Raw genomic sequence first — 13,446 nt, forward strand, 5'->3', positions numbered from 1 at the left:
ACTTGGTTGTTGGTAGAGAGTAAATTTTGCTTCTTTGTCCCTGTGCCTTTACTTTGAAATGGAAGATGAGAACAGATAAGACTTGCCTATTTCTGGAACAATCTATCTTTGCTACTGATGCTGAAATATTTTAATGATATTTTGAGCCAGTTCATTCATTATCTACTTTCATGACCTGTCCTCAATGATTCAACTTCATATTCTAAGGGGAAAGGTGATACAAGGTATGAATCTCACCCCTGAGGCACTGGGTGACAGCTTATATATATTTTGGGTGACAAAATATAGATGTCTGCATTTCTGTACCTGGGAAGGTTTTGGGGTGTCTCTAGGATCCCCAGTAAGTATGTGGGGAAAACAGCTTTGCAAAGTTTTCTTTATGGGGATCTGAAACTGGAATTAGAAGTCAGTTTTCATGGTGCAATGGTGGAGCCTAATTTGGTAGATTTTTCTGAATGAAGGATCAACTGTCTATTGCAACCCTTAGCAGGAGTGTGTTACGGTGGCCTCACCCACTGTTTCTAAGTGGTGAGCGCAGGACTCCCCACCACTGCAACAGCAAAAACTCTCATTACCTACTCAAAGTGTTCAAGTGTCCAGTCCATGAGTTAGCTTTTCCAAGAAACAAAATAAGAGAGTATCCAGAGGTACTCCGAAAACTTGCATTATAGTTTTCTTTAGTTATGTTCTGTATACCCTGGTGTATGTGTGTGCAAATGGGTTCCTGTGTGTTTGTCTGTGTGTAAGGTGTGCAGGAAGTCCATGGACATATTTGAGGAGGCAGAGGTTTCTATCTATTGTATTTTCCTGTTGTTTGCTGTCTTCTTATTTGAGACACTGTTTCTCCCTGCACTGGGAGCTTGCTGATTCAGCAAGAACAGCTGCCAGAAAGCCACAGGAATCCTCCTTCTACTGCTTCCCCAGGAAGGGGATTACAGGCACAGAGTTCCACATGGGACTTTCTATTGAGGGCATGGGATCTGAACTCAGGTCCTTAAGCTTGTGCGGCATATACTTGCTAATCATTCCTAACCTCATTATAAAGCTTTTTATTTTCAATAATGCTTTGTCAATTAAATTTTAATTTTATTTTTATGTGCTATAAAGATATTAATAAAACAATATAATTATCATACAACTAAGTGTAATAAGAATCTACTAGAAATTTATAGGCAGGACTCTTTTGTGAGTTATTCATCTTTTCTTAATTTACATTTTAATATTTTGAGAATTTCATACATGAATACTGAATGTACATCACCACCACCCCTTCTTCCTCCCTCCAGTTCCTCTCATGTCCACCTCCCTCCAAAATTCATGATCTTTTTTTTAGTTAATATTTAATTAATTGCTATATATACATACATCTACATACACAATTTAATTATATTTTCCTCACTGTTTTAAACATATGTAAATAATTTATCACCCAGGAGATATTTTTCTAATTTACAAAAATTAACATATAAAACCATAAAGTTTTAGAGATAGAGGGGATCTGAATAATGGTACAGTGTGAAAAATTTATTTTTATGAGGTAAGAAAGCAGAGGTAGTCTGCCACTGACTTCCCCTTGCTCTTAGCTCATCAGTGATGCAAGAGGAGCACAAGCTGCCTGCTTAAGCCTAGCTGGGTACAAGCACAAGTGCTGTTTGTCTTGGATGTGTTTATGGATATTGGATTATGAATTAGTGTTTGTTGCTTTGTCTTTAATGACACCGTAATCAAAAACCACACTGACAAGAATGGCAAAGGTTTCTTAGATGACAAAGTCTTTTTTTTTTTTTAAACAGTTTATCTTTCCTTTCAGTAAGAAATTAAGTTGGGACTAAATTAGCTACCATTGGAATTCAAGTGTCTTATTCTCTCAAATTTCAAGGAAAGGGGAGAGGGAGAGAGACAGGGAGTGGGAAAAGGAGAGAGAGAGAGAGAGAGAGAGAGAGAGAGAGAGAGAGAGAGAGAGAGAGAGAGAGAGAGAGAGAGAGAGAGAGAGAGAGAGAGAGAATGTTTGCCTTGAGGAAATCAATTTACATATGATTAACTTTCCAAAGTTTAAGCTATAAGAATTGACCACAAAAGACACAATGAAGCTATTCTTAAAAATAAGAGTCTCTCCTAGGCACCACAGTTAGCGAAGCATGTAACAATTTGTGTCTTGTTTTGTAAGCAAAGTAAATTATGATGAATACGGAGAATGGATGCGAGGCTAGCCACGGACTTCAATCCAATAAGTGATCCTAAAAGGAGGCCGCTATTCCTGCCGTGTACTTGCCTGTGTGAAAGAAATCTGTCATAAAGTAAGTTCCCTCACGGTGAGCAAATTGTCCAAAATGGAAACGCTTGAGATAATCCGTACACTCCAGTAATGAAGAGAGGAGCAGAATGTAAAGATGGGAGCACTTTCTGAATAATGCATGCTCTCTCCCCAACCACTCAAATGATACAGGAGGGGAAAAATACCTGGGTTGCCAGATTTATGGTAGATTTTCTTGTATTTCACCTTTATATATGCTTTATACTTTTACAACAAGTAAAATTATTCCCATCAAAAAGTTATATCTACTGGAACAGAACAAATAAAACATTCACAAGGAGCCGGGGATCACAGATGTTCAAAAAGTAAAGGCTTCTCGTCAGCTGAATCGTTATTATGACTGCTTGGGGGTAAACATAATTTTTGTAGAAACACAAGTAACAAGACCGGCAGCTGACAAAAGGAGACTTGATGGTCTGAATAACAGGTACAGGAGGGGAGTCAGCCCGTAGTTAAAGACACCCCCTCACAGCTGTGCTACATCACCGTTCATGGTCTCAGGCTGGACTATGCTCGCTGCAAACCGTCATCACCAGGGTTCGGTCCCCAGAACTCACTCGGTGGAAGGAGAGCCAACGCCTGCGTATTTGCCTCTCTCTTTCCTTCCCACTGAGGAGCAATCCTCAGTGGACCCAGAAATACTAGGGCACTGCCTGTGTTCCATTTACCAAAAGCATATATATTCCTCTGAGCATCTCGGACAGAGCCACCTGCAGGTGCACGTGGGTGAAATTAGTGACCTTTGATAATTATAGCCTAAAGTGCTCCACTTCCAAACTAGGCTGACTTTCTGATTTGTATCGCTGCTCCGGGTCCCAGTCTTCATGCAGTAGCTTAAGCTCCTGCGCAGAGGCGGAGGGCAAATGGAGAGGACTGCCACCTTAATGTCTTCCTTGTTGCTCCCCCCCCCCCCCATGTTACGTTTGGCTCAAGGTAGACTCAGTGAAATGTATTTGTAATGGGAATGGCTGGTATGACTAGGAAGGGCTTAAAATGTGAAGAGATTTTTTTTTTTTAATGAATCAAAGGGAAAAAGATGTGGAGAAAAGAATCATATGTGGTTAATGTCATTTTCCACAAACCTTTAGGGATTCCATTGAGTTACCCAGGCAGCCATCTGGGGAATCCAGGCTGGAGGTTAAAGCCTTTCTATTGCTTTTAGTCAGCAGTCACACAGCGGCAGGTCACCATGTGGGACAAATGTCTCCAGTGCAGACAGGTGTTGCACACGCCCAGTGGGGCTCCAGGCGGGGATCTCCCGCTACCCCTGCTTTCTCAAAGTGCTGGAGCATGCCTAGTGGCCGCTCTGGAGCCACGGAGGGTTTTTGCACAGGCTCACACTCCGCTTCTCCGGGTTTTATCGGGAGCCCGCCCGGGGGTGGGGGGGGGTGGAGGACAGGGGGAGCCCGCAGAGCCCGGCGGCCTGGGCTACACGAGTGTGGAGCTTGTGCGTAGCTGTTTCTCCCGCGCGCTCGGGAGATGCTAGAGCGCAGAGCCTGGCTGCTGCTGCTGCTGCTGCTACTGCTGCTGCTGCTTCTGCACCTGACGCACTGAGCACCGCGCGGGGAGCCCCCGAGGGCCGGCGGCTGTGCGGGTGCGCGGGTGGCGGACTGCGGTAGAATGAAAGCCTGGCTCCTCCGCCGTTGCAAACCACCGCTCCGGCGCGATCAGGTGCTGGCAGCCAGCCGCCCGCCGCTCCACTAACTTGCCACTTGGTCGCGTCTGGTGTCTGCATTTTCGGGTGGTGGTGGGGGGCGGGGACAGTGGGGAGCCCGAGGATCTGCGGTAGCCAAAAAGAGGGATCCTGCAAAAGAGGGGATCCTGCTTGGCTCCGCTGCCGCTCTCAGTCCCCTCCCTGGCGCTCCCTTCCCCCACCCCATCTCTGCTGCCGCTCTTCTCTTCCGACAATTCCGAGAGCGACGGGGCGTCTGTGACATGCGTTCGCTTGCCAAGTGACGGTCCCCGAGTGCGAAGTGCCCGCGAGGAAGTGCGAGCTCCGACGCGGGCAGCCAGGGGATGACAGCCATGAAGCAGGAGCAGCAACCCACTCCAGGGGCCAGGGCAAGCCAGGCTCAGCCGGCTGACCAGGTGAGAGTTGGCCTCTAGGGACTATCCCTCCCAGGAGGGGTGGCTCCACTTAGCCATTCCTCCTTGTCCCTCAATCGGCTCCCACGCTTGCCTCTTCTCATACCCCCACCTCCCACCCCACTCTCAGGCTCTGTTCGCCTCATTCATGGACCCAGCAGGAACTTAGAGCATCCTAGTGCGCTCTGGGGCTGGGCGACGGGATGCGCAAGGTGGAGAGCCTCGGGGAAGGGGGCAGAGAGGTAAATGCTGGAGATGCCCCCAGGGATCCCCAGGGGGGAGTCGTCGTGGGAGGGAGAGATGATCTGGTCTTAGCCGTGAGGAGTCTTGACTTCTCATGAAAGCGTTTTGGATGGTTCTAGCGCGTTCCTGGAGACAGTCTCTCTTGTACAGGTCCAGCCCTGTCTCACTGTGGCTCGGACGCGCGCTAGCCAGATATACTGAAGTAGGCAAACGACCTTTAAGCTACCAGAGTTTCCCTTCTATTTTCTTTTGAGAAGACCAAGATGGAAAAGCTAGGCGGGAGAAGAGGAAGGACTCGGCGTTTCTAGTCTGCCCAGTAGAACTGAACATGGGGGAGTAGAACAGCATTTATCATTGAGGAGGGGCAAGAAAGACACTGATTTTGCTGATTTGTTGGGTCTAGATGTGTCGCGTCTGCAGAGCTAAGGGGCCCTGTTTTGGCTGATCCTGTCTCTTTTGCGTCCTTCGGTACCTGTCACCCCATTTTTGGTTATTGTTGTTTGGGTCTTTAGAGCGTCTGTAGCCTAATGTTATGGAGAAATGTCTGTCTCCTCTGTGTCTGGTTTTGAGGAGATTTGAGAGTTGGGTCACGCTTTTTCCTAAAGTTGGAGGGGTCAGAAGCATGACGATGCCCCATCGAGGAGGAGGGAAGCTGTGAAGAGCTTGCTATAGACGCGGTCACGTTTACATCAATTCCAACTGGAATAAGAGAGCCGGTACTTGGTCAGCACAATGTGATTGAGCTGGAGGAGCTCCGCACAGATATGCAGGAGCTGGAGCACCAAGAGCTCTCTGCCCCAAGAGTGCATTTTCAGTCGAAGGCTGCTAGAGGCGTTCACCTCAGAGACACTCACAGCTCATGGTTAGAAGTGGGGGCTAACCGGGTCTGGGACAGAGTAAGGCAACCAGACTCCAGCTATTCAGCTCTTAGTCCTCTGAATCCGCCTTGGAGGAACTGTCCAAATTGCTCAGGCGATGCTGAGGCACAGGAAGGGATACCAGGGATGTTGTCACTAATATTCTAGTCCTGGCCATCTCTCCTGGCTTATGGCTTCTTTCCTATCTTTCTCTCCCCTTTCCATTTCCCATACATGTGTTTCACACAGGTGGTGGAGATTTTTCAGAGGTTTACAGCCCTTTCTCTCTCTGTTTACAGAGTAATGTTGCAGATTTATGAGGTGGTTTTTGTTGTTTGCCTTCAACTGTCCAGCACCTTTGCCCTTAGATAAGAATGCAAAGATTAAAGCATTCCTCCATAATGCTCTCCTCTTAGACCTCTCCTCTGGTCCCCTCCCCCATCAGCACACATCACCATGTAGAGACCGGTTATTAGGCTTGGTAAAAAAATATTTTACGAGAGGAGAACAGATGTGACATTCCCCTTTCAGGCTGACGTCCTTAAATTTCACCAACAAACCTTGGACTTTCGACTGCTTCTGGAATGATGCGACTGAGAAGAGGGTCCCCACATGAAATTTTTGCTCACTAACCTGTGACACCAGCTGGTAACTCGAGGTGCTGCAGACTGCTTCTGTAAGGGCGGGGGTGGGTTGCAAGAGGCAAGGCAGATATACAGAAGCACGTTGTATACATGCATCGTAAATCCCTTTGTTAGATTAATATGACACTTAAAATTCATGTGGGGAAAGAACTTCAAACTTGATTCCATTTATTTCTCAGCCTGTATATTTGTAGTGGCTGTTCCAGATGTTCAGAGAGTGGCCATCTACAGATCTCTTGCTCTAATTGGCTGCTTTTAAGACATTTTGTGGCTGCACATAGTTCCTAAGTGTCAATGGTATGCATTCTATACGTGCATTAGAGGAGGCTGATTTTGTAAATGCAAAGTCAGATTGATATAACTGTTACAAGAGCCTCATGGGAGACTTTCACAAACTCCTGGGGAATCCCTATAGCTAGCATTTCTTTTGTCTAAAGATTAATATCTGAAACGATGGCCATATAATGTGGGTGATCGCTGTGAATACTTAAGTTAGAGTCTGAAGCCCACAAAGAATTGAGCAGCTTCAGTCACTATGCCTTGAATTTCAATTATCAGACAACTTCCATACAATACTAGATATGCTAGATTAATTGTGCTGGCTGCTACGATACTTCAAAATAAAAATTTGTAAATTTAACTTGAAGTGGGCCTTTACAAAAGTCTTCTGAGTGGCTAAAGAGGAGGCACATTCCAGCCACTCACTCACTGTGAATTGATTCTGAATGATTTAGATTGTTGAATGTTGTCCAAAAGGTCTTTCACTTTCTGTGATAGAGAGTTTCATGAGCCTCAAAGATGCCTTGTCCTGTGGCATCTGACTCCTATGTTCATTTAGAACTGGCAAGAACAGTCTTTCCAGGGAACGGCAGTGGCTGGGGCCATGGAATCTGGCTGCTATCAGAACCTGTAAAGGGCTTGACCTTTCTGCTTTCTCTTGTCACCTGCTGTCCTCTGTCACAGAAGCCCTGAGGAACTTATTCCAAGAAAGAATCAGGGTCTGAACACATTTTTAATACCTGGAATCATGGATAATATATTTATCATTTTAATCATGTCTCTTTTTAAATAACTGTTGATTCATCTATTTTTTAAAGATTGATAAGAACATTTACAGTAGCTATTTTTGTTTACATAATACTCTACATTTATAGAATGTTCAAAAATAAGTACTTCCTCATGGAAAGACACCATCATTCCCACCTCACGTGATCAGATCCTCACTTTTTATTGATGTATCGAAAGATCTGCGGTGGCCAATTGTAGCTCACAGTGTTCTGAGAACAAGCGCTTCATAAGCAGTTGCTGTGTGTGCTCTGATGTGCTTAAGTTGACCAGGAGATATTTATCAGACACAGTTTCCTATTAGACTCTCAAAGCAGCATGCTGAGGTCCCGTCTGTTGCTATTTCCACTTTAAGGCTGACATATAATGTCCCCTCGAAAAAGTTAAGGCACTTAAGCCAATTTGTATCCAGAATTGGCGAAGTGATAAACTTGGCTCATTTAAATCAAAAGTCCCATCTCCTAACTACACAACCACAGCAACACGTTTTTATGAGAAGTAGGCAAGATGATTACAAGCTTTGCTTTGCACATATGTGCACAGAAAGGTTAATTGATGTAGATCTCTTTAAAGCATCAGGGACATATGTAAATGCTGCCTTTGGGGATGTTAAAGCTAACCAGGCATTCCTCAGATAAGCTAGATGCTATGAAACAAATAGAATAAGCCATCATAGATATATTAAGAAGCTTTTAGAAAGTTTCTATTGCTCATTTCTGGTCTCAAGGTCTGTGAACAGAGTTCTTATCTCTGAAGAGCAAGGCAAGGTTTTGAATTTGTTCTCATTCCACCAGGTGGCACCCTTCTGCTGACGCCAATGGGGACAGATACACCTAAATGCTTGACTATCTTCTCAACACCAAAAGACGAAACAAAAACAAAACAACTGTTGGTACACAGAAGACCCAAATAAAGCAAAAGAACAATCTCACTTTCTGAAATCTAAGTCAATGTTACTTTTTAAAGCAACTATTTGACACCAATGATAAAAATTGACATGCATTTTTCTTTTAAAATTGCACTTTTGCTAGAAGTCCAATTTTATCACAACTGACACCTGCAGGTCTCCTGATAACTAACTCATGGTCAAGTTATGATGATGACGGTAGTCATGTATGAAAAGAATTAGGCAAATAGAGGCATTCTACTCTGGACCGTAAGTAACCTAATTGAAAACAACTTGATAGGGAGTTATCATTCACTGTTTTTACTGCAGCTTTGTCTAGCTATTGCTAACAATATTGAAATGTAAACTAACGACAACATTGTAAAAACATTGTCCATGTTTCTTCTGCTCACATATAAACATGTCAAAATTTAGCTAAAAATTATTCCTTTTAGCGTAGAGTCATGAAACACTTTGGAAATAATTCTGAAAAGCTTATTTGAAAGCATGTCTGTAAACAGTGCTGGGGGCCAAACAGGACAATCAGAATTTCAGGCCAGCCTTGGGTGCAGAGTAAGAGCTTGAAAAGCAAACACAACACAACAACAAGCCCATGTGACCCTCCCCCCCAATACAAACAAACAATATAGGGAAAACATTGCTTTTCTTCTAGCCAATGTAAAACATACCTTGTAATTTATAGTGATAGTTCCATATGATTTGGTTAGAAAATATTATTATGGTTGAATAAGGATCCTGCTATGATTTGGAATAGATATAAAGTTTCTATCCTTTGCCTTTTTTTCCTTTGGTGTGTGTGTGTGTGTGTGTGTGTGTGCATGTGTGTCTTTGTGCCTTTATGTATGTAAGGTGTCAATGTTCATCATCTTCCTCTATTGTTCTCCACCTTAGGATTTGAAGGCAGAACATCTCACTGACCCTGAAACTGAAACTGGTTAGCTAGATTAGCTGAACATCAAGCCCAACACATCTACCTGTCCTCTCTTTCCCAGAGTTTCTGCTCCTGGATCTCATGTGTAGGCTGAGGATCCCAACTAGGGTTCTCGCTCTTGGACATCAAGTAGTTTACTGACTGCTTTACCATCGCCATAGCCCCCTACTTTTGGGACTTCTGAAATAAGGTCTTGCTCTGTGTCCCGGGGTTAGCTTGAACTCCCCGTGTATCAAGAAAGACCCCTACTTCATGATCTTCCCTCCTCAGGGCTGAGGTAACAGTTGTGACCAACATACCTGGCATTATACTCTCTCTTAACTTCTTATTTTATTCACTTAAATATACAACCATAAACTAATAAAATTTACAACATAAATATTTTATACACAATCCATTTTATCTACTGTAAGAATATACCATAAAAACATCTTGCTGAGAATTATGTTTTTATATCTATTTATTTATTTCAAGGGATGAGAAAATGACACATTTAAAAAATTAAATTATATAAAAACACATTAAAGGAAATTGTGTTGTTAAATATTAATGCTAAATTATCTTATGCTTATTTCACTGAAAAAATGTTTACGCTAAATATCTTCCAAACTGAGGGGGGAAATGAAGCCATTTCTAAAATTCACTATCTTGAGTTAGTTATTGTTGTAAACATTTTAAGCCTTAGTATGCAAAAGATTATTTCATGTATTTAGCATGTATCATGCTGCATATAGACACTAATTATCATGACTATAACTGAGAATTTTGCACCACCAACCATAAATATTTACTAACTTTTGTCTCCGAGTATTTGCTAGAAATCCTAAGTTCAAAGTGATGTATGGATCTACAAGTAATTTTCAACTTGAATTTTCAAGTGAATTTCAGGCTAGATTCACTAGGGAAGAGAGTCTTAATGAAGGATTTCCCAGACCTGTTTGGCCTATGAGAGTATCTACAGCAATTGCCTTGCTGTCCCTCATTGATGTAGGAAGACCCACCTGAAATTGGGAGGTGTCAACCCCTGGTCTTAGGCTCCGACTCTATATGAGTAGAGAAAGCCAGCTGAGTACTAGGCCTGCATGCATTCATCCTCTCTGCTCTTCACTCTGGATGATGGGATGTGCCTACCTGCTTCAAACTCCTGTTTCCTTCACTTCCCTGCAGTGATGCATTCTAACCTACAATTATGAGGCAAAATAAACCTTTTGCTGCAGTTGTTTTCTGTCATTCTGTCTTATCACAACAACACAAACACAGCTTAGGACAGGCAGGATGATTTGTATCTTCATTTCTTTTGTGAATGAAGGAGACTGTTAGAACTCTGCATGCTTCCTTCACTGATTAAATGAAATAATATGGAAAAGAAGAGTGACTTTTAAGAATGCATGCCTCATAGTCAATACTCTCATTAATGTGTGAACTGGGAATAAGAGCCCAATAAAAATCTAAATAATAAAAAGAGGATCATAAGTCACCTCTAACAGACACGATATATTTCATAAACTCTCAGTGGACATTTTTAAGATTCAATAAGTCTGTGTGTATAAGTATCATATGACTTCAAGGCATTCAGGTTTCAAAGTATTTCTGTTGCATCTCAGAATCCAGTCAATCAAAACTCATTTGGCCACACCATCCTGTAATAGACCAAGCTGAAAATAAACACAGGTTAATTCCCTAACAGTTTAATTAGGTATCAAATACACTGCATAGAGTTTCCAGTGCAGTTCACTTAGTTAGATAACCAGTCTGAGAAAAAGATGTTTGAGGAAGTGATGTGATTTATAGAACTATATCCTAGGGACACAGCTATGTACTCCAGAACTTGAAACTGATGTCTTCAAAGGAACTGCACAATATTGAGCACCATCAATATTACACTGGATAAGGGCGGGGGCACGAGGTTCTACCCATCCTTCACTGAAGAACTGTTGGCCATTAACTGCTTCTAAGGAGAAGGGGGTCCACTTTCCTTTCTACTTATTCTTTGAAATTTTCATATATTCACACAATGTATTTGATCATATCCACCCTTCACTTCCCCTCTTTCACTCTGCTCAGAGACCCCATACCACATTCCTCCCAACTTCATGTCTTCACTTTGTAATTTTTAGAATTCATTTATTTCCTGAACCCATTAATTCCTATTAGAACCCCTTCTTTGTACATAGCCTTTGGGTCGTCTGCAGGTTCATTGGCATGGCAAAACTATCAATGGTGCCCTTCTAAAGAAAAGTGACTCTCTGTCCCCAAGAAGCCATCAGGTGCCAGAGGACTGAGTCATTTTTCTTCAGTGGTGTAGTCACTGGTCTGTTGTCCAAGATCCAATAAATAGCCTCATACACATGCAGTTATAGATAACCCTGAGTGGACTCAGTGGGTCATTTATAAAGATGACAAGAAGGGAGGAGGCATGCTTGTTGGAGGAAGAAAAAAGTTTGGTAATATCATCAAAATGTGTTATACATATGTGTGTAATTCTCAAGAGGCATACACTTACACACACACACACACACACACACACACACACACACAGAAAATGTATAGTGAGCTATTTTAAAAGAAACATTCCTTGGGGTGAGATTTCAGTCTCCTTTGAGAGGTTATAGTATGGAAGTCTGCAATATCCCAGGAGATGTCTCTGGCATCACTGGTGTCAGGAGGGTTAGCAAGCATAATCAGAAACATTTCTCGCCCGAATTCTTCCAGCACAACACATATATACAACACATCATATACTGATATTCTTCTAAAGATATTACTCCCTTGTGCTTTCCTTCTTGATGAATGACATTTTAAAGATGTTAATCAAGTCTGTGTACTATATTTTTATCCACAGCACAGTAATGTTTCAAATTACTTTAAAGATTCATTTTATTATTTTAAAGTGTGTGTGTGTGTGTGTGTTCATCTGTGTGTGGCTATGTACATGTGAATGCAGTATCTTCAGAGATCAGAAAAGGGGGTCAGATGCTCTGAAGCTAGAGTTACAAGTGACTGTGCAAGGCCATGAATGCTGGGAGCTAAACTTAATTCCTTTGCAGAAATGGCAAATGTTCTTAACTATTGAGCAGTTTGTCTAGCCTCGCTTTCACGTTTTCATTGGCCAGATTTCCATAGTTTTTGGCAATCATCAATGTGTTTGTATAGTGTGTGTGTGTGTGTGTGTGTGTGTATACGTGTTTGTGTATGTATGTGTATGTGTGTGTGTGCATTTGAGATGTTAGATAGGTGTTGTCTAGATATATGTAGACGTCCATGTTGAGAGTAATTTCACCTGAGTATGTGTATGTGGAAGCCAGAGGTCAAAATCAGATACATCTGCCCATTTCTTTCCCATCTTGTTTGAAGTCCCTCAAAGTCCTTGATATTCTCTGTAATCTATCTGACCATGGAGCCCCCGATGTCCACCTGCCTCTGCTTCTCCAGAGCTGTGCTACAGAGGCAGCACATCACACTCATCATGTGGTTACTGGGGACCTGGACTGGGGTCCTCATGCTGGCATGCAAGTACTTTACCTGGTGGCTCATGAAGTCAACTGAGTTCACTTCTTTTTCTAAAGTAGAAATCATATGCTCTCTAAAGCATTTAAATACACCTCCCTCCTCAATGGTAGGTATTTTTATATACCTAAGACACAATAATCCGCACATACCTAAGGAGTGATTATCCGTCCTAGGTTCAAACAGAGACAAGTAATACGGTTCGAGGAAAGAAGGTCATTGAGACAGAGATCTGTCATATATTCATCTCCTGTCGAGCTGTCCTGAAGTCTCAGAACTTTTTATACAGTAGGAAATCTAACATCCATTGCCACTCCAAATAGTCCACCTTTATGAAAGACTGGTGATTTTTTATTTTGAATTATTCTTCTCAGGAATTATCATTCAAAGTACTTTTTATCATGTCTTATGCATAATAAAGTGACCTTATACTTTCCATGACATTGTTTATCTGGAAAAGTAAAAATATTAATAATTTCCAACAAGTCTTCAGGTAATATGTTATTCAAGTGATAAGAACAGAACACTTTTGTACAAACAGAAAAGCAAAACACTAAATGGGTGTTTTAGATTTGGTTATTTGGAGGCAGGGAGATGAGATGACGAGAGGAAGGGTGGAGAGCAGAGTTTAAACAGATTTCAGGTTGAAGCCATCGTCTCCTACTCATGGTGCAATCCACAGCCCCTCTAAAAACCACAGTATAGATTTGAAAGGAAAGGTGCGAGGAGAAAGCAGAATAGAGTGCCCTTATGGCTTGTGAACAGGCAAGCAAGAGAAATGTTTACCCTTGGTATTGCCAGGCTTCTAGACCTTTAGATCTCTTGAGATAGTTCCATCTCTGTGTTTTCTCCCTCTCTCCCTCCCTCCCTCCCTCCCTCCCTCCCTCCCTCCC

The 13,446-nt window shown here is 42.5% G+C and overlaps 1 protein-coding gene across 3 annotated transcripts in view; it reads left to right on the plus strand.

The window, feature by feature from the left end:
- Dpp10 (dipeptidyl peptidase like 10) overlaps nucleotides 1-13,446 on the plus strand; it is a 1,582,239-nt gene that overhangs the window by 832,120 nt on the left and 736,673 nt on the right. The window contains exon 1 of one of the 3 annotated variants that reach the window (XM_005348248.3): nucleotides 3,795-4,402. The exons of 1 other annotated variant lie outside the window; for it this stretch is intronic. In XM_005348248.3, coding sequence (XP_005348305.1) covers nucleotides 4,331-4,402 — 72 coding nt within the window. In that variant the 5' untranslated portion in view covers nucleotides 3,795-4,330. Of the gene's footprint in view, nucleotides 1-3,794; nucleotides 4,403-4,573; nucleotides 4,642-13,446 lie in introns of those variants that run through there. One more of the 3 variants, XM_026779943.1, reaches the window with a different exon arrangement.

Source organism: Microtus ochrogaster, chromosome 6 (genome assembly GCF_000317375.1).
Source record: "Microtus ochrogaster isolate Prairie Vole_2 chromosome 6, MicOch1.0, whole genome shotgun sequence".
Lineage (NCBI taxonomy): Eukaryota > Metazoa > Chordata > Mammalia > Rodentia > Cricetidae > Microtus > Microtus ochrogaster.